The following is a 20,612-nucleotide window of genomic DNA, read 5'->3' as shown; positions in this document are numbered from 1 at the left end:
CACCCTACAAGGAAGGTCAGCATTAGGAAATAGTTTTAACTAGGCTGGTGCTGTGCATGGTGGCCAAACGTGCTGCCTTTGTTGGCCATCTGGGTCAGAGTCTAGGCTAGAGTTAAGGGTACGGGCAGTTAGGGGTGCTGGACAGGCTTGTTCCTTTCATGTTTTTCATAGGAATTTCCACAGTAACACACCCACATCCAAAACTCAGACCAACACGCATTCCAACGCTGGACAGAAGTCATGTGTAGATTTCACAGTTTTAGATGATTCAACTTCTGTACTATTCCATTAATGGAGATATTAAAGCATCAACTTTAATAAGCTCTCTTTTGCTTACATAAGGCTTCGCAGTGGAGTTTGGCCTAATGATAAAGCTCCTCTTGATCTGTTATCCTCCTCTGAAATCCCTTCTAGCTCTCACATGCTTTAGTAATGATGGGACTACAGTTTTGGGATGTCTTTCTCAGATTTAAATTTACACGTAATGATTTTTAGATAATAATAAAACTTCTTTAAAAGGAAAGAAATTATGTCTGCCTAATTCTGCTATGTACTCTGCTCCTGTATGAACAGTACGTATTTAACTGTGGTAATGAAATCAGTAAATAGAAAACCAGTTATTCGTTCTCTTTTAAAACTGTAAAAAAGTGCTAACGAGACTGGAACTGTTAAACCTTGAACAGAGTTCCAAAAGCCAGTCTAGTTTTTGCCACATCTGCAAAGATTGTCTAAATTTCAAAAGTGTTCTCAGGCTCCACAACCTAAGGGTGGTAAATGTATCTTGCCTACATGCTTGGGAAAAGGACGGTACAATGCAGATAAAATCCTATTCAACATACACTTTTATGTGGTAAAGGCCTCGGAGTTAATGTTGAAGTTATATCTAGGAACCACAAGTATTGAAAATTTGAATCTTCCCTGAAACTGTTGCCCTGAGCTAATCCTTAAATCTTAAACTAAAAATATCCCCTAAATTCATCTTAAAACCAAACAATAGTTTACCTTAAATAGTAAAAAAAAGTGTAAAGGTCTGCCTTGAGCAGTATGCTCTTTTAAGAACTATCTATACTGGATCAAATTGACAACAGCAAGTCAAAAGATTAAATAGCAGCCTAAGGGGCAGTGAGTTTGTGTTAATGAGGGAGGAACAACTCGGAAAATGAGAGTGAGAATGGTTGCACAATTCAAAGAATATAATCAGTGTCACTAAATTGTACATGTAGAAACTATTGAATTGGTGTATGTTTTGTTGTGTATATTTCCAACAAAAACAAAATAATAAAAAACAAATTATACCTAGGAAAATTTTTTGAATCTTAATATAAATGCCGACAGACTATAAGAGCTAGTGTATTGCAAAACCTGTGACCTGAATTAATAAAATGAAAATATTACTGTTGGCTTTGACAACAACCTCCTAGCATGCTCAACTGTACTTCAGATGTTCAGACAAACCCGTTGTAGCACACACCCTTCTTTCTTTTAGCAAGTCTGGCTTACTCTTCTTTCATGAGATATTATTCTGCATTAATCAATAAAACAAAGATATGAAACTGGAAATGCACTTTTTAACCAATCTCTTGTGGCTGTACTCATGTAATTTACTTCAGTCAGTATGAGAGCTGGGGATTAAGGTATGACTAACATGCAGAACTGCTTTGTATGTCTGTGATTTTGTCATGTGAACAAATTGGTCCATTCTTACATCACTGATACTATTGATCATGCAGCACACAATTAAAAATCTCGCAACATTTCCCTTTAGGGTCGGGTTTAAAGAACACCTCTCTCTGGTGGTGGTACACGTGCGGGGGGGAGGCCTCATTTTCTCATTTTGTTAAAATAGGTATTTACAGACAAGGCTTCCAGAAGTACTCTGGTAGAAGATTTTTTAATGTATAATAAAATCCATGATTTTTGTACAGTCTTTTTTGTATGAGATATCCAATATATGCTCTGAATTTTATTTCCCCAAGTAATTTCAAATGATGTTTGTAAAAGAATTAGATTTTTTCTTAATCTGTTATGACACCATAATTACACATCTAGCCCCATTGCAATTCCCTAACAGCTAAAATGAAAACACGCACACAAACCCTGTCATTCATTTATTGGGGAAAGCTTGCTTTAGAAGCAAACTAATTCATCACTAGCAACATTTTTTTTTTTTCTTTTAGAAAGGAAAGACTTTTCAATAATTAGACATGTTACAGGCAATGTATGCTGGCTGCTGTTCATTCCTAATTTAAAGAATCCCCATAATTTACAGGCGTAGGTTATTATGTATGCAGGCTTAAGTGGCTTGGACCTGTAGTTGTAATAGTAATGCATATTCATCCCATCTACTCCTTATATTTCTTACAGCATTTATCAAGTCCTTTTCTTGTACTGGGAGTTTCTGTTCTAATATGTTCTGAATTTTAAAGTTTATACATTTTTAGAAGGTCCAGGGAATGGGTGAAATGAACTTTAGAATCATGTAATTCTACATAGGTAATTGTGACATTGTGCATGGGTATCCTAAATATATTTGTCTAGTGACATACATATCATCTACCACTCACTTATAAGCAGACACCACAATTTGAAAAAATAAAAACTATTCATGCCAGCTAGTTTTGCAAAGTTTTTTTCTTTTTGGTAAACAACTGTGTATCATAAAACATAACTGTAACTCTGCTTAAGGAAACAGTCTATATAGCCATGAATCCCTACATCAGAAGGAATTCATGTAACCTCAGTTTCCCTAGGATGGACTATATCATGCTAAAAAAATATTCAAGACTAAACATGTAAAGAGGCCTGTGGTGAAAATGATCTGTATCCTGCTTCTCTGTCATCCTGCTAATATGCTGCCCAAATGCTATACAGGTGTGGCTGAATGAAGGTCCTCGCAGTTTCTTACCTCACTTTCTATATATAGAAACCTGTACTTATATGCAGTTTAGAATATGTAAAATAAAAATTTAAACTAGCATCTTGCATGCTTCTATCAGTGGGCCCCTCCTATCAGTCTAGTACTGTGCAGGGTTCCGTACTGTTATTGAAAACTACAAGTCATCCATTTGAAAACACTTCAATTTCCCTTTCAGTGATGACATAAACCAATAAATGGTAACTCATAGCCTGGGTATTGTGGAAGGAAGAGATGTGTTTCCACTGATGAGGAAATTTCAAATGAAGGACATATTTCAATTACCTGAATTACTCCACCTCAGTATGTGACCTACAAGAAAGCAATATCAGACACTAAGGTGGCATCGGGACTTTTGCACAAAAACAGCTAACTTCTGGGTCATGTACTGGGGTGACCATACACCCGTTATATATGCACTTCTCTAGAAAAAGGGTTACTGTTAAGAGTTATCTTGAATCATCAGAGGTGGCATCTGTTACTTGAGCATGTGGAAATGTGGATTCGTATACTTAGTGTAAGATTCATACAGAATTAGACGTAGTCCAGTTAGAGTTCTTATTGTTCGGGCCTTATTTTTTTTTAAACGGCCTCTAAGAATGCTAGCCATCTGCATACTGTGAGGCAGTGTTCAGAGCGACTTTTTAAAGAATGTAGACTGCTTTGAGATTTTAGTTGCTGGGTAAAACAATAGAAATGAGTTACATATAACAAGTTGAGTTTTAAGAAATACAGTTGCAGAATTATACCTTTTTCTCTAGAATAGTTTGTTTACCAGGTTCCTGTAAAAATTCCTTGTTCATAAAGGTCATATTCTTTGAAGAGGACATATGCTTTCAGACGATTGGGTAACGGAAGAAACGACATGAAGACGGGGCAGCGCAAGTGTAAACGTCCCATACATTTCCGGATCTTTAGGCGGCACAAATGTTTGAGGGAGCGAGGGTTTGCTAAAATGAAAGAAACAGCCATGTTATCCAGAAGGAAAAAGAATTGCTTCATTTTTGAGTGACCTTAGGGTTTAGTTAGCAAATGTATTTTATACTTAGGCCACCAAGAGTTTCATTTGTTGTGACTAAACGTGAAAGTCCTCAGGGAAGCAGTTTACAGTTCTTAACAATCCTTTTTTTTTTTTAATTGAACTTTAGGTGAAAGCTTACAGAACAAACTAGTTTCTCATCAAACAGTACACACGTTGTATGACATTGGTTAACAACCCCACAACATGTCAACACTCTCCCTTCTCAACCTTGGGTTCCCTATTACCAGCTTCCTTGTTCCCTCCTGCCTTCCAGTCCCTTTAGTCCTTTTGTTGTATGGTCCTGTTCAATCTTTGGCTGAAGGGTGAACCTCAAGAGTGACCTCATTACCGAGCTGAAGGGTATCATCTGGGGGCCATACTCTCAGGGTTTCTCCAGTCTGTGTCAGGCCAGCAAGTCTGGTGTTTCTTTTTGAGTTAGAATTTTGTTTTGCATTTTTCTACAGCTCTGTCTGGGACTGTCTATTGTGAGCCCTGTCAGAGCAGTCAGTGGTGGTAGCTGGGCAGCATCTCATTGTACTGGACTCAGTCTCGTGGAGGCCATGGTAGATGTGGTCCATTAGTCCTGTGGACTAATCTTTCCCTTGTCTTTAGTTTTCTTGATTCTTCCTTCCTCTGGAAGGAGACTTATAGGTATGGTTTCAGAGTCAAGTCAGAATTCAGTGACCGGCGTTAATGGGGTTCTGGCCTGTGAGATCTTAAATCGTGTTTTAAGCCCAGGTCCTGGCCCTTACTACAGGCTAAAAGCTGGAGACCACCTTCCGGGGGAAATTAGATGAAAGAATTTGTTTTGGAGAACGGTATCTTTTAATACACTCTACAGGCTTATTTTACAGGCTTAGATGGAGCCCTGGTGGCACTGGTTAAAGTGCTTGACTGCTAACCGAAGGGTCAGCAGTTTGAAACCACCAATGGCTCCAAGGGAGAAAATGTGGCAGTCTGCTTCCATAGAGATTTACAGCCTTGGAAACCCTATGGGGTCGCTATGAGTTGGAATTGACTTGACGGCAGTGAGTTTGGTTTGATTTTGGTACAGGCCTACATCTTAGCTTTTCTCATCACTTTTGGTTGCCATTTCATAGCTTTTAATTCCTGTGTCTGCAGTGTCCCTTCATAGTCATGGTTTAGGTAAATTGGGAGAAAAGCATTACCTACCTGTAAAATGGAGCCCTGGTGGCTCAGTGGTTAAGAGCTCAGCTGCTAACCAAAAGGTCGGCAATTCTAATCCACCAGCCGCTCCTTGGAAGCCTTAATGGGGCAGTTCTGCTCTGTCACGTAGGGTCTCTGAGTCACAATGGACTTGATGGCAACAGGTTTGGTTTTGGACCTATGTAATAAGTTTTTTTTTTTTTTTAAATAAGTAGTTACCTAACAGCTTTTATCTACTGGGAAATAGTGATAAGTATGAATTAAGTGTAATTGTAAACAGGAACATTTTCTAGTTAGGAATAGCATTTTTCTTGGTTTCTTTAAGTCAAGCTTTTATCCAGAAGAGAAAAGCTTTCATCAAAACCAGTAAGAATACTCTTAGTGTTTTTGGTGAGCGTCTTCTACAAGATAGAAAGACACTTACTTAAGATAAAATTGATTTCCGACCAGAGCCCCTGTTTTTGCAGCACAGCTTTCAACTTTGAACAGATCCGAACTTGATCAACGTAATCAAGCATCACGCGCACAACCTTTCCAGAGAGATGTTGCAGCCAAGACAAAGTTATCACTTCACAGAACTGGGGAAGAAAATCAGAATTGTGAAAGTAAATGAAAAGCTTTAAGTACCTATGGTTCACCATAATAAACAAAAGAACACTTAACTCAGAGTTGGGAACCAAAGTCCCAAGCTCTTCGTTTAGAAACTGAGGCGTTCAACAAGAAAATCTCTCTCTTAGCTCTAAGATTTGGAAAGACATTTACAGCCTTCTTCAGAGCTATATAAGATGTAATGAGGGCGTGATGGAGAGTGTTACCTAGTACCTGTTACCCCCTTTGGTTGTCCATGTGGTTGTCTGGAATAAAGACTGTATTTCCAGTATTACTTGTAGCTAGGTGTGGCCACATGACTAAGTTCTGGCCAGTCTGATGTAAGTGAAGTAAGAGCTGCTCACAGGTGCTCTTACAGAGCAAAGCGGGTGCTGCTTGCTCCCAGCCTCCTTCCTCCTAACTGGGATGTAGATGTGAGTCCCCCTGTGAATCAGAGCTGTCCACATAGAAGGCTACTTACCTCTGCACTTTATTTATGTGAGAGGGGAATGAACCCTCTTGTTAAAGCCACTCTCATTTGGGTTTTCTTTCACTCAATATTACACCTAATCTCACCCATACATGAGGTGTATGACATGTATGTTTCTGCCTTTAATTAGACAAGATGCCCATATGAGAAGTAATACTGTATAAAAAGCGAGGAAATAATGCAAGATGATATATGCCTAAATGCCAAGTTAGTGTTGTGGAAAATAAGTCATGCAGTAACCATAACCTCAAAGTAATAAATCATGCAATATTAAAATAGCAATAGTATTTCTCCTTTCAATTTTCTGATTGATTCAAAGTGCTTTCTCCAATTCACCACTTGATGTCTATGTTCAAATTCTGATAAGCATTGATAGAGCATCCACTACGTGCTGAGCAGAGATATATGCGCAAAGGGAAGTGACGCCCAGGAGCTTCCGTGCATGTATTTGGGGAGATGCACAATAAGTAAAAACTTTAAAAGATAATTTCAGATAGTGAAAAGCGCTATAAAAATGAACAGCTTGACTGAGGGAAGGGAACTACTTTAGAAAAAGTAGACAAGAAAGGGCCTCTTTGAGGAGAGCTAAAGGAGATAGCCAAAAACTTAGAAGGGCAGATATTGGGAGCCCGGAAGCATTTTAGCCAGGTAATTCATTTAGTCAAAGAAAAAGCATAACTGGTATAAGACTGCATTCTTCAAAGCCTTGCTCAGGTGTGGCTTCGTTTGTGAAGCTCCCTGACATCTCCAGGTGGAATCACTTTCTCCTCTGCACTATTTTTGTGTCTTTAAAATCTCCCTTTATAATGCGTTTATTTTATCATATTTGAATTACTTTACTATATCATACTTTATCATATGTGAATCTTTCCAACCATGAACTTTCTGGAGAGGGCGGACAGAATCTTACTGCTGTAGTTCCAGTGCCGCTGCTATGGATCGTATAAGGACATACAGCTGACAGTGTGAACTTACCATAGTATCTTTGATAACTGTAGGTGTCCAGCCTTCAAAAACATACACAGGTTGAACTTTGTCCCCATGAGGACAATCAAAACATCGCTGTGTGTCATACCCATAATTCAACAGCATCCTGAGCATGACTTCATCTTTCAGGGTGTACTGCAGGGCTGATGGGAAGTGTAAGGGGTTGACTCTGCAGAAGTAATTGACGTTGGCCCCGTGCCGAAGCAGCAGACTTATCAGCTCATAGTTACCCATCCTTAGGGCTATTTGGAGGCAGTTAACCGGGTCTTGATTAGGGAGAGCTCCAGCACTCAGAAGCAGCTTAACTGAAGAGAGGTCACCATTTGATACGGCAAAATACAAAGCTGACTTCCTTTGGTCATCGTAGTGTTTGCGAACTCTCTGATCTAGCATGAAATTCACATCAAATCCGGCCTGGATGAGAAGTTCCAGGCATTCAGGGTGTCCGCCTGCGGCTGCACAGTGAATTGGACTGATCCCACTCTGCTTAATGGCGGCAAAATCCGTAACAGGGACCAAAATCTTTAGAGCTCTGGGAAAGAATTTCAAAGCACATTTCAAAAAAAAAAATTTTTTTTTTTTTTTTAATGCAGCATTAACCTGTTTGTGATTGTTTCATACCAGCACTGGATGGTATTAGTATCATGTGGTATTTAGAATTTCCAACAGAAAAGGTATAATTCCTACACCTAAAAGCTCTGAAACCAAGTAAAGCTGAATGGAACTACTGTTTGGGTTATAAAATTCAGGATTAGCCCAGTTGGTTGAGACCTGAGACTCCCCACGTTGCCTATGGACCTCATAAAGCAATAGCTTTAGGTCTCTTCTGTGGTTATAGAGGATTCTGGCTTTACCACTTTGTAGCTGGTCGAGAGTTTTCTTATCCTTAAAATGGGTGTGGAGGTTGTAGGATCAAAGACACTGGCACTGCTCAAAAATGGTAGCTATTACTGTTTCTATTATTTACAACAATGTAGTTGAACTTACAGTAAGTGGCCTCTGTCAGCTGCCACATGAATGGGCAGGTGGCCTGAATTCTTAGGGATGTTGGCATCAGCTCCATGCCCTAGCAGGAGAGTCACTGAGTCTGGGTTTCCTCCACTAGCAGCTTCAAGTAAGATGGAAGACGAGTCGGAGGCCTGGCCAAGAGCATTAGCACCTAGGAGGAGAAAGAGTCTTGTTATGCAAAAATTCTTTTCTTTACATTGCTTAAGCAATCTTAAAAATATATCACCCCCACCAAAAAGCAATTATTGTCCACCTACTCTAGCAAAGCACTGAGAATCAAAGAAATAAACTGTATAACTTCTGCTTTCCTGCAGTTTATAATCTAGTTGGGGAGAAAAGAAAAATAGTGCAGTCTCCAAGTTTTAAGTAGGCTGATATCAAAGGTAATTTTATAAATTATTTATTTGGAACTTGAAAATTCCAGTAGGAAGAATTTTATAAAGGCTGGTTTGTATTTCCAGACCAGCCCACAAAAGCTAACTTAACTCGTAACACACATTTGGGATGGTACTAACAACCCAGTTGGACTATATCACCACGCCATCTAATGATGTTTTGATGGGGGATGTTCTTGACGGATGGTTCATGATAAGAGACACTAAATGTTTTTAACTGTAGTTGGACTGCTGAAGTTAAAGGGATAAATCATAGTACCTTGTATGCTCATGTGTCACGTGAATGGTGTGGATAACGTGAGCATAGGTATAGGCAAAATGTCCTCTAGAAGATCTTGGGGCTGGGGTTGTCAGGTGAAGGGAGGAGAAAGGGGGGTGGGTCAGGTGTGGAAGGCTTCTTAGAAAAATGGGCTCTGAAGAAAGAGTAGCATTTGGGTAGACAAAAGGAGAGGAGGGAATCCTGGGTACATTCACAACTCATATGAAAAAGACTTAGTGACTAATTTAGTACAGACCCCATTAAGAGTCATCAGGGTACAGTAGCTGACCGAGAACCTCATTCATAGAATGCATTAATAAATGTCTAATCTAATGAGTCTCTATGTATTGACTGCTCACTATATGCTGGTTCCTTTATGTACATAATTTGTAAATTTCACAACAATCTAAGGAGTAGGGGCTAATATATATCATCATCATTTTAAAGATGAAGAAACTGAGGCTCACCAAGGTTGACTTCCCCAAAGACACACAGCTACTGAATAGTATAGGTGGGATTCTTATGCAGGTTGGCCACACGCAGGACCTATTTCTATGACGCCCTGCTGCCACTCTAGGAGTGCATGATGGTAAGTAACGTGATTTGCAATCAGATAATTTGGGCTCAAATCCTGACCTGCCATTTACTAGCTCTGTTACTTTGTGCAAATTACTTTGTGCGGAAGTCAATACGAGAAATGCTCATTCACTGAGGTCAACTGATGCTGGTTTCTTTGAAAGGTAAAGGGCTTAAAATCTGTTGCCTCTCCTCTTTCTATTTTAATAACTTACACAAAAGGTTACTCTTTCCTCAAAGCTGAAAGACCCAGGTTTACTTTTGTTATCCTAGCTAATGACTTTAGACATCGCTGCTATCGCTAATTTAAAACACTTGAATTAAAATGACTTATGATAGGAAACTAGCCTCCACTTTAGGTAAGTCTAAAAAGCACAAGACTTTTTAAATATAAGGGTGCTTGCAGTCTAGAATGGTTGGAAACCGGGACCATGTAACGCTAAGGCTCTGGACACAAATGGGGAGGAAAATATACAAGATATTCTAATACTGGGACTTTATTAAATCTTTGTAAAGGTCTACTTCTTTGAAAAAATAAAACTTTACAAAAAGATGGAAACAGCCTAAGTGCCCATCAACAGATGAATGAATACACAAGCTGTGGCACGTAAACACAATGGGATACTATACAACGTTAAGGAATAATAATGAATCCATGAAACATCTCATAACGTAGGTGAACCTGGAGGACATTATACTGAGTGAAGTAAGTCAATCACAAAAAGACAAATATTGTATGAGACCACTATTATAAAAAGTCAAGAAAAGGTTTTCACACAGAAACATTCTTTGAGGGTTACCACGGGTGGGCGGGGTGAGGAACCACTAATTAGACACTACACATGTACTAACTTTGGTGAAGGGAGAGATAATACACAATATGAGGAAAGTAAGCATAACATAATTAAGGTAAAGGAAGACACTGAAAGGTATGCGAGAGGAAAAGGCAACAATGGTAAATACTAATACAATCTGCAACAGTTTGTGATAACAATAATGTATGAGCAGACACAGGTAGGTACAGATATGTAAACTGAATAGGGGTGGAAGGGCGTATGGAAGTACACCCATGTATATACATATGTGTGTATGTACATGCTGCAAATATCCCCATGTATGCAATAGTGCACACAGGAGACACAGTTGTGAAAACTTTTTAGCTATAACCATACATCTCCTGGGACTGAGATACTGGGTTTGTAGGCTAGGGACCATAGTCTTGGGGAACATCTAGGTCAACTGGCATATTATAATCCATATAGAAAATGTTCTACATCCTACCTTAGTGAGTAGCAACTGGGTTTTAAAAGCTTGCGCATGGCCATGTAAGATACAATTGGCCTCTTCCTGTCCAAAGCAAAGAAGAATGAAGAAAACCAAAGACTCCAGGAGGCAATTCATCCAAAGGACTAATGAACCAGATAAACCATGGCCTCCACCAGCCTGAGATAAGAAGTAGATGGTGCCCAGCTACCACTACCAACAGCTCTGACCGGGACCACAATAGTAGGTCATGGACAGAGTGGGAGAGAAATACAGAACAAAATTCACACTTGTAAATAAGACTAGGCTTACTGGTCTGATAGAGACTGGTGGAACTCCCAAGACTATGGCCCTTAGATACCCTTCAAACTTGTAACTGAAATCACTCCTGGAGATCACATTATAACCATACAATAGGCCTATAAAAAGAACAATAACACCAGTGACGAACGTACACCTCAGAACAATCAACTATACAAGACCTAAAGGGCAGCATTTGCCCAAAAGCAAAGTTCAGAAGGATGGCAGGGGCAGGAAAGCTGGGTGAACAGACATGGGGAACCCAGGGAGGAAGCAGGGAGATAGCAGACACATTTGGGGGTTTGCAACCAGTGTCACGGAACAAGCTGTGCATAAATGGTTGAATGGGAAACTAATTTGCTCTGTAAACTTTCACCTAAACCACAATAAAATGTTCAAAAAAAAAAAAAACGGGCACCTCGCCCTCTTGTTACTACAAAACTGGCTTCCTACAGCCCCTGCTTGTTCATTCTGTTCCTGAGTACACTCCCTGTGTGGCCCTGAATGGCATCAACATCCTCCTCCCTGGAACTGTGAGTATATGTGACTGACTAACTGCTGCTAATTAAAAAAAAAGAAGGCTTTAGATACTACTTCATCTAACAGTGTCATCAGTGAGGGTGCTCAAAGACAATAAATAGCAAAGTTGTCTGAGCTAAGAGTCTCTGCCTGTTAACCCAGGATCTAAAATGGCCACAGGTACAGTGTTGGAGGCAAAGGAGAGTGTGTTTAAACGGAAGTCCTGCAACTGGTACCATGTCTGACCCTCACTTTCTGCAAGTGCAAAATGAGGATAATACCTACCTCACAGGGTTTTTAGAGGATTACATGAGGTAGCATACCTAGCTCAATGTCTTTCCTTAGAAAGTACTCAATAAATATAAGTTGCTTTCCCTTCTCTCAGGGTTTGGTTATCACTAGGTGGGAGCAAATCAGGAAGAATTTCCTAACAACTGAAGTTCAGACCATCAGGTTAGACTGGCTCGTGACTTAGTTTAAGCAGAGACAACATATACAGGAAGTTGCAGGGTCTTTGAATCTATGATTTTACAAAAGGAGAACAATACAAAAAAAGTTCAACCATCTTCTTAGCATAGTCGAAAAGAGTAAAAGAGTCATCTGCATCCTAGTAATTTTGAGGAAATAAAAAACCCCACTGGCATTGAGTTGGTTCTGACTTACAGTGACCCTATAGGACAGAGAAGGGTTTCCTATAGGATGCCCTATAGGATTTCCAAGGCTGTAAATCTTTACAAATGCAGACTGCTGCATCTTTCTCTTGCAGACTGGCTGGTAGGTTTGGGCCACCGACCTTTCAGTTAACAGCTGAGCACTTAACCCCTGCTCCTTATTAAAAAAAAAAAACTTCACCCAAAATGAGGAAGTCAACCTCTGACTAGTTTTTTCAGTAGCCATCATTTCACCTAATTTTATCGAACATTTATATTAGGTTTAAATAAAATGTTGACTTCCATTCTTTTGAAGCTCTCCATCAAGAAGAGAACACTTGCGTCACATTATTCCTTGGTAGTGTGCTGATGATACAGAAAATCTTGCCTTTCTCTAGTAATATTTCCATGATTTCAGTGTGTCCATTTTGGGCAGCAAGAGCAAGAGGAGTGAAACCATAGGAGCTCCGTGGGTCAGGGTGTGCCCCAGAAACCAGCATAAGCTTCACCATGTCAAGTCTGCCCAGTTTGGCTGCTTCATGGAGAGCTGTCCTCTCGTTCGCACACCGTAGATTGACATCTGCTCCGTGGCTGATCAGCAAGGTGGCCATTTCATAGGAGTCCTGTAGAACAGCTGGGAAATTAGAAATGAGGTGGGCATTAAGTTCAATAGGAAGTTGAGGCCAGAGTATTGTAACAGGTAGTCTTCTCAAGCTTCTTAAGGAGATCGTCCTACTTACTGCCATGCCCCAGTGTTTTATGTTTGGGGAACAGATTGTAAAACAGAGCATATATCAAATAATATTAATAGTGTTTTCTGTCAATGGGTTATTTTTTTTCTGTAAACCATGACCAGTTATGTCTTGTCTGCTGGCTGCCTGGAGTCCCCGGAAAGTGCACATGGCTAACTCACCTGGCTGCTAACTTAAAGGTTGTTTGAGTCCACACAGAGGCACCTCAGAAGAAAGTCAGCAGTCTACTTCCAAAGAGTCAGCCCCTGAAAGCCGTCCAGAGCACAGGTCTGCTCTGTCACACGCGGGGTTGCCACGGGTCAGACACAGAGGCACCTCAGAAGAAAGTCAGCAGTCTACTTCCAAAGAGTCAGCCACCGAAAGCCGTCCAGAGCACAGGTCTGCTCTGTCACATGCTGGGTTGCCACGAGTCAGACACAGAGGCACCTCAGAAGAAAGTCAGCAGTCTACTTCCAAAGAGTCAGCCCCTGAAAGTCGTACAGAGCACAGGTCTGCTCTGTCACACGTGGGGTTGCCATGAGTCCACACAGAGGCACCTCAGAAGAAAGTCAGCAGTCTACTTCCAAAGAGTCAGCCCCTGAAAGCCGTCCAGAGCACAGGTCTGCTCTGTCACACGCGGGGTTGCCACGGGTCAGACACAGAGGCACCTCAGAAGAAAGTCAGCAGTCTACTTCCAAAGAGTCAGCCACCGAAAGCCGTCCAGAGCACAGGTCTACCCTGTCACACGCGGGGTTGCCACGGGTCAGAAGCGACTCAACGGCAACGGGTCAGTGGTATTGGCTGCTTATGTGCTTGAAACACATAAAGACAATTTTCATTTAATGTCTTTATCATCTTCAGAAAATGGAGCCTAAGTACCCACTACAGTCCTGGAAATGCTTGTAGCCGCTTTAAAAGAAGAAAGAGAACAAAACAGCAACAAAACCCACCTCTGTCAAAGAATGACTAGAAATGTAATATAAATACATATGAGGTATGGGTGAGTGGCTGAGCCCACAGAAATGATAGTTTTGGCCTGTGTTTCCCAAGTGTGTTCTGCAGGGAGTCCCTTTAGGTTCTCTTTGAAGAGAACGATTCTGTGGTTTGAAAAATAAAATACAGCAAAAGGCTTGGGAACGCTCACAGTCTATTTTCCTCTTCAAGTTTCACTCTGCACACCAGTATATTGAAGTTTCCCAGCAATCTTGCAATAACCTTCCTTAACTTTGTTTAACTCAGCTATTTCCATGATCTATCAACTAGGAAATGCTGTTTAGGTGCCACAGAAATGGAATCATTTGACTCGCCAGATTGGTAGACATCAAGAGAGAAAACCAGCTCTATGTAAGGGTTCACCACCATCATGACAGGATCCACAGCTTACAGTATTCTTTACAAATGTGACTTCAACATCCACAAGATATATACAACCAGTATCTCCATCTTACAGATGAGGAAACTGAGGCTTAGAAAGGTATTCTGTTCACTACATTGTGCTATATGCTTTATAGCTTATGAGCTGCTTTCTCAGAGGGCTCTTCTGTTGCGTGCTTTTCTACAAATGCAAAGCCTTAGAGAAGATAGCTTGGGACAAAACATAAAGGGTCCACCAGAATCCCAATTTTCAGTACTGCTCTTCTTTTTTTAATCTTCAGTTTTTATTCTGATAAAAGGTAGACATGTGCAAAGTTTAAGAGGGTCAAATACTAGCGGTTTTCTACCCCTTTCCCTGCCTTGTTTCCCCTTCCCCAGAGGGATCTTTCAGTTTATTCTTTGATATTAATGTTTATCTTTCTAAATAACCAGCTTGTCTTGCCACTTGTTGATTTTTTGGTTTTGGTATTCATGACTTCTCACTGTGGAAAATGAGGATTTAACTTCCTGTCCTACTCTGTCCCCACCACGTGCGCACATTTCTCATCCCACCATTCTTCCTGTGTTTTTACAGCATTTACGCTCAGTGTTCCCATTATTATGAGTATATTTGCTAGTTAAAGCTGGATCATGTAATTTGTCTTCCCAGGAGTTAATACTTTTTTTTTTTTTTCCATTTGCTTTGTTCCAATTTGCTTATCACTAAAATTCAATCCCAGACTCTCTGCCTGTTGTCTACATCTCCTTTCATGATATTCATTGCTATCCCAGCATGGTCTGGAAGAAGCCTCCCCTGGGGCCTCCTGACCTGTTCCAATCTGGACAGCTTGACCTCAGCACCTAGCAATGTGTTGTCATCCCACCATTTTTCCTCCTCCTCATCTTGAGGATCTCATTTACTTACCACCTGGGTTGGATCTTCTGTTTCCTGGATCCCAAGTTTTCTTCTTTCTAGTTTAGTCCTATGTTTGGTACAGCATATGCTTTAGCTTCCTAAGAAAGGCTATGTGAGAGGTACCGTTTTTGAGGTTTCCTATGTTTGAAAATCATGTCTATTATGTCTTTAATCTACCTTCATATTCGACAGAGAGTTTGGCTGAATACAGAATTCCCTAAGAATTTACAAAACTATTCTCCACAAATATATTCAAGTTTCTCATTACTGCTGAGAAGTCTAAAGCTATTCTGATTTGTCATTTTTTGTATATGACATAGTCTTTTTGTTCTTCCCTCAGGAAGCTTAGAGAAGCTTTTCTTTGTCCCTGGTGATTGTGTAGGTTTTGTTGTTGTTGTTATTTTGTGCTTTTTTATTATTATAGAGGGGTTTATGTTCAATGAATTTAGAATATATACATATATATATGTGTGTGTGTATTGGAAACCCTGGTGGCATAGCGGTCAAGTGCTACAGCTGCTAACCAAAAGGTCTGCAGTTCGAATCCACCAGGCTCTCTTTGGAAACTCTATGGGGCAGTTCTATTCTGTTCTATAGGGTCACTATGAGTCAGAATCGACTTGAAGCAAGGGTTTTTTTTTTTGGTATATATATCCCACCTCTTTGAGATGATCTTTGTTAATATTTTTATATCTATCCTCCCATTACTTATTTCTACATACATTAATTTTGGGGAAAATTATTTTTAACCTCATATTTTATTAGCCAGAATTCTCTAATAACTGGCTTTTCTGCATTTATGCTTTTAATTCATGTTTAGATGATAATCCTTAGTCCTTCAAGATCCTAATTTATCCATCTGCCTATTTACTAATTATTGGTGCCAACTGTGTGTGAGGACTCTTACTAGGTGCCAGGATACCGAATCATACGAATTCTGCTCATAACTACCTCTAATGTGCCATAGAAACTATTCAGTGCTCTAAGACTAGAAATATAAGGCGCCGAGGGTGTTGGGTGTTTTTAAATTCATTGATGTGGACACTTAGTGGACAACTTTCAATCTGGAAACACATGTCCTTCGTTTTAGTAAATCATTTTCTTGACCTATTTCATTGATGACATAATGCCTCCATTTTGTTTGTTCTTTCTAGCATTACTATAATTCACATATTGCTCCTTTTGGATTGTCCCTCTAATATCCTTCATTCTCCCCCTATTTTCCATTTCTTCTTTTGGAAGGTTTCCTAGACTTTATTTTCCAAAATTTGTTTTGAGTTCATTATTTCCATCATATTTTTAATATTCAAGAGCTTTTTTTTTTTGGTTCTTTGATTTTTTTCCCCCCAGCATCCTATTCAATTTCTCTGAAGAAAATAAAAATTTTCCCTACATTCTCTTTTCCATAAATAATCTGTTTCTTTCAAGCTGCTTATCTCTATTTGTCTTACTCTCTAACTTTCATATTGAAGACTTTCCTCAGATGTCTGATGGTCCTTGGCTGTCTGCTCACAATTACAGCGGTGGGCAGACCAGCCTGCAAAAGCTCCTTGAAGGTCAGAACGCCTGACCATGTCTAGGCAGCTGGGATCAGAGTGACAGTGCTGCAACTCTGCACAAAAAGCTACCCTTGAAACTTGTGGACGTGGAGACGACTCCAAGCCCCAGACTCTTCTCCAGAGACCAAGGTGTTAATTTACCTGTAAGAAGAGGAGAATTGCCTTCGAAATTCTTAGCATTAGGATTACAGCCACTGAGAAGAAGAAAACCGGCATTTTCTAAGAGGCGACTGCTGACGGCCAAAAAAAGTGGCGTTTCACCATTGTGCGTGGTTTGCTCCCACTTACTGGGTTTTGAAGCTGAAATAAATCCATTAGACCACACAGGTTAATATTTAGAAATAAATATTAGATTTATTGCTCAAAGACAGCAAGAAGAGTTATAAAGGGAGTTTACCTTCCAGGGTAATTGCCAGAATGTTCTTATTGAATTGCACGGCAGCCTTATGCAGAGGAAGCCAGCCTATCCCATCCACTTCATCAAAAGCTGAACGGTACTTGGTCAAGTGGAGTAAGGCATCTTCCTCACCTGTTCACAAGTCAAATGAGAACAGATTCACATTTGGCACGCAGACAAGGCAGCCCATACTGCTTCTGAATTCCACCATCAAAGTTAGTACGTAAGACAACAGAGTTCTAGCTCCAACTTTTATGAAAGACGAATTTAAATGGCGTAGGGAAAACAGGAAGGCCTTTCATCAAGGCCTTTTCACCCACCCCGGCCTATAAATACCCCCATGGTCTTGTCACATACAGAAAAACAGCTCTGCCCATGGAGGAGCCCAGGAGCTCTTTGCTGAGTTGTGCTAAAGTATTTCCCCGAGGAAAGGCCACATCAGACTCTCGATCATCAGCTGTGGACCTCACAGTGTTCAGCATTTGGAAGAACCTGCTTCGAGGCTTCCTGAGCCTAGAGGAGAAACGCTGCCAGTTGTCACCATCACACCGTACCACAAGTAGAAGCGGATAGAATAGAAAGTACTTAACTGTCTCTATCGTCTCGACTATCTTCTTATAGTCAGCACTCAGAAAGGAATGGATGCTGCATAGGGGAAAAAATACATACATATATTTATATACACACACACACACACATATGTAATTCTAAAACTGAGGAAAAAAGTAAGGTATCTGATATAAAACAAGAGACGGGTAAAGGCAGGAGCAGTTAACAAGGGGCGAATTCTCACGTGAGGCAATGCCTGGGGATTCATAAACGCATTTCCAAACTGCGAACGGCCTGTAACACAGCCTTTCCCATGTCTGCCTTCCCTCAGACTGTTAGCTTCTTTCAGGCGATGACTGTGTGACAGCCTGGATCACCGTTGGCACTTAATCATCAGTGTTTCTGAATTGAACCGAATCTGCCTAGGCCTGAAATGTCACAATAGCACATGGTAAAATTTAATGGCCACTCTATAATGCCAATGGGAGCCCTGGTGGCACAGTGGCTAAGAGCTACGGATGCTAACCAAGAGGCAGGCAGTTCAAATCTACCAGCTGCTCCTTGGAAACTCTATGGGGCAGTTCTACTCTGTCCTATAGGGTCTCTGTGAGTCAGCATGGACTCCACAGCAACAGGTTTGACGGGGTTAGTTTCTCCTGGGCTGAAATTTACATAATTCCTTTTGACTGGGCCCCGCCCCCACCGACTTCACCAAGGTTGAAATAACTTCCTCTGTGTCTTGGTTGGATTTATGCATTTCTTTAGCTCTTTAAAGACAAGGTATTAGTGTTCTTCTCTAGCTCTTCATACTCTCATGTATTTATTTCATCCTTTTGATTTCCAGCCTTCATCCTCTTATCTGACTTTGCTGCTAGCCCTCTTCAATTATTTCCTTTACTTCTACCTAAATTCTGAATTCTTTGCCATTTCTTCCTATCTGGCCAGGCATCAAAGTTATATTTAAGTGACCCAAACCCACTGCCGTTGAGTTGGTTCCAACTCATAGCGACCCTATAGGACAGAGTAGAACTGCCCTGCAGGGTTTCCAAAACTGTAATTTTTATGGAAGCTGATTGCCATATCTTTCTCCCATGAAGCAGCTGGTGGGTTCGAACTGCTGACTTTTTGGTTAGCAGCAAAGTGCCTTCCCACTGCACCACCAGGGCTCCTTGTTTAAATGACAGCGAGTTGAATTCTGACCCTCTGTCTTATTTTTGTCACAACACTAGAGTCATGCTGATGTCAAGTCTCGACTGTTGAATACGTACACTGCATCACCAAAGAAAAAGCGTTACCTCTCATGCTCATGTGCATCTTGCGCGGTTTCCGGCTGGTAAGTACCCTGCAAGCTCTCCTGAATGATGAACTGGGTATCAAAGTCATCGTCTATCTCCTCATCACTGGTGTGATCATCCATGTGAAAGGCAGACAGATTTTCTTTAAAGCCAGAATGATTTAAAAATTTTTTCTAGTTGTGAAAACAGATCAGCGACTGCTTAAAATTGTAAATAAAATTCAGAAAAGTACAAAATTGATAGAATCAATACATAAAGAAAATGCAAAATTTTGAAAACAAAACAAGCACTTAAATTATTTCCCATAAACTTAAAACATTTTCTGAATTGCCACAGGTTGAACATAAAATGGAAGTTTCTATGAGTAACCATTTAATTAAAACTTACTCAAGAAAAACAACTTTTCATGTAAGGCTTAGTTCAATACCATTGTAACATTGAAAATGCTCAAACTGAATTATTTTAGACTTTGCTTACAAGTTTTTCTAGTGATTTTCACACTCACCCAAAAGAACGTACACGCAGTGAATGTTATGCTGAAAACAATGTTTTATTTAGTAAACCTTCATAATAAACTGTTAAAAAAATAAATGAAGTCTCCTAACACAACATATAATAGGAATAGTGGTAGTAAAAACCAACATTTTAGGCAGTATCTAAATGGTTTTAAAAGAACATTTCAGTTTTATCATAGAATAGGTTTGATCATGTATCAAAAACATTTTACCTTTTGCTATCTCCTTTAGAAGAGCACCAACGTCCTCAGTGTTAAGGATTCATACATGTCAGCCTCAGAATTTTAATTTATATTTAGGATATCCACACCCCTGTAGTGACTATTCCATTAATAGCTTTACTATAAATACTTGATCATAAGACAGTCTGGCACATTCTCCTTGTTTTTTACATGTCATTTAGCTCTGTTTGGAAACATGGCCTCTTTTCTTCACTGCTATATTCATCAAAATAAAAGAATTAAAAATTTTAATTCCAAAATAAAATGCTTTTGCAGAGGGTTGGCTATGAGAAGTGAATTCACACTTTTAAGACTTATGCCCATAGCCTGTGCTGCTCAGAATCAATTTTCCATTAAGAGAGGCCAAACGTTTTGCTCCGACTGAATTATAAACAATGACTGTCCCAGCATCTCTGTTTCACAGGGTAGGTGTGCCAGTCTCTGACCTTAGGTCATGAAGCTGTGGCCTCAGGTGTCCTGAGAATCCTAAGGAGGAAATTAAACCTACACAAAATAGCTAGATAAAATTTTATTTGTAGAAAGGTTTTTAAATTGTTAATGTACACTAATTTTATGAGTGCATACTGAGTAAGAAGACCATTAACTATTAAAAATAACAAACAGACCACTTGGCATTTCCAATGAAATAAAACACTAATGCCAAGAGGCATAAAACCACCTCAGGGGCAGAAGCTAGGATTGCCCTGTAGCCATCCTACTGTCTTGGTATGTCAACTTCACTGCTTTGAGGCTTCTTTCCTAGTCACAGGGGTGCTGTTAGAAATGGAACTAATGCTTTAAAAGTATAAAGTAAGGAGTTTGGCTCTGTAATTGTTTTAATATTTTCCTACTTAAAATTCATGTATTTGAGATGTTCATGTATAATCACTTCAGATAGGTGCACAGAAAGTAAACTATGACTGAAGCCGAAGAAAAAAT

The 20,612-nt window shown here is 40.0% G+C and overlaps 1 protein-coding gene across 1 annotated transcript; it reads right to left on the bottom strand.

The window, feature by feature from the left end:
• Nucleotides 1-3,371: 3,371 nt before the first annotated feature.
• Nucleotides 3,372-19,436, bottom strand: ASB14 (ankyrin repeat and SOCS box containing 14). Its single transcript, XM_003410048.3, has 9 exons — nucleotides 18,938-19,436; nucleotides 17,688-17,738; nucleotides 17,094-17,230; nucleotides 16,838-16,996; nucleotides 12,526-12,771; nucleotides 8,155-8,326; nucleotides 7,156-7,699; nucleotides 5,527-5,680; nucleotides 3,372-3,864 (listed from the first exon to the last, which is right to left on the bottom strand). The coding sequence occupies exons 1-9, from the start codon at nucleotides 19,057-19,059 to the stop codon at nucleotides 3,686-3,688; spliced, it is 1,764 nt and encodes a 587-aa protein (XP_003410096.1). The 5' UTR covers nucleotides 19,060-19,436; the 3' UTR covers nucleotides 3,372-3,685.
• Between the last annotated feature and the right edge of the window lie 1,176 nt (nucleotides 19,437-20,612).

Source organism: Loxodonta africana, chromosome 22 (genome assembly GCF_030014295.1).
Source record: "Loxodonta africana isolate mLoxAfr1 chromosome 22, mLoxAfr1.hap2, whole genome shotgun sequence".
In the NCBI taxonomy this organism is placed as follows: domain Eukaryota; kingdom Metazoa; phylum Chordata; class Mammalia; order Proboscidea; family Elephantidae; genus Loxodonta; species Loxodonta africana.
The sequence above is the reverse complement of the archived record's forward strand: the minus strand, read 5'-3'. Positions and strand labels throughout refer to the sequence as shown.

Coding starts and splice junctions, on each gene's coding strand:
- ASB14 (XM_003410048.3), bottom strand. CDS start 19,059: ATGGATGATCACACCAGTGATGAGGAGATAGACGATGACTTTGATACC. Junction 17,231..17,687: donor AAGATAGTCGAGACGATAGA/GACAGTTAAGTA, acceptor ATTTGACTTGTG/AACAGGTGAGGAAGATGCCT. Junction 3,865..5,526: donor GGAAATCAATTTTATCTTAA/GTAAGTGTCTTT, acceptor CTTTCATTTTAG/CAAACCCTCGCTCCCTCAAA.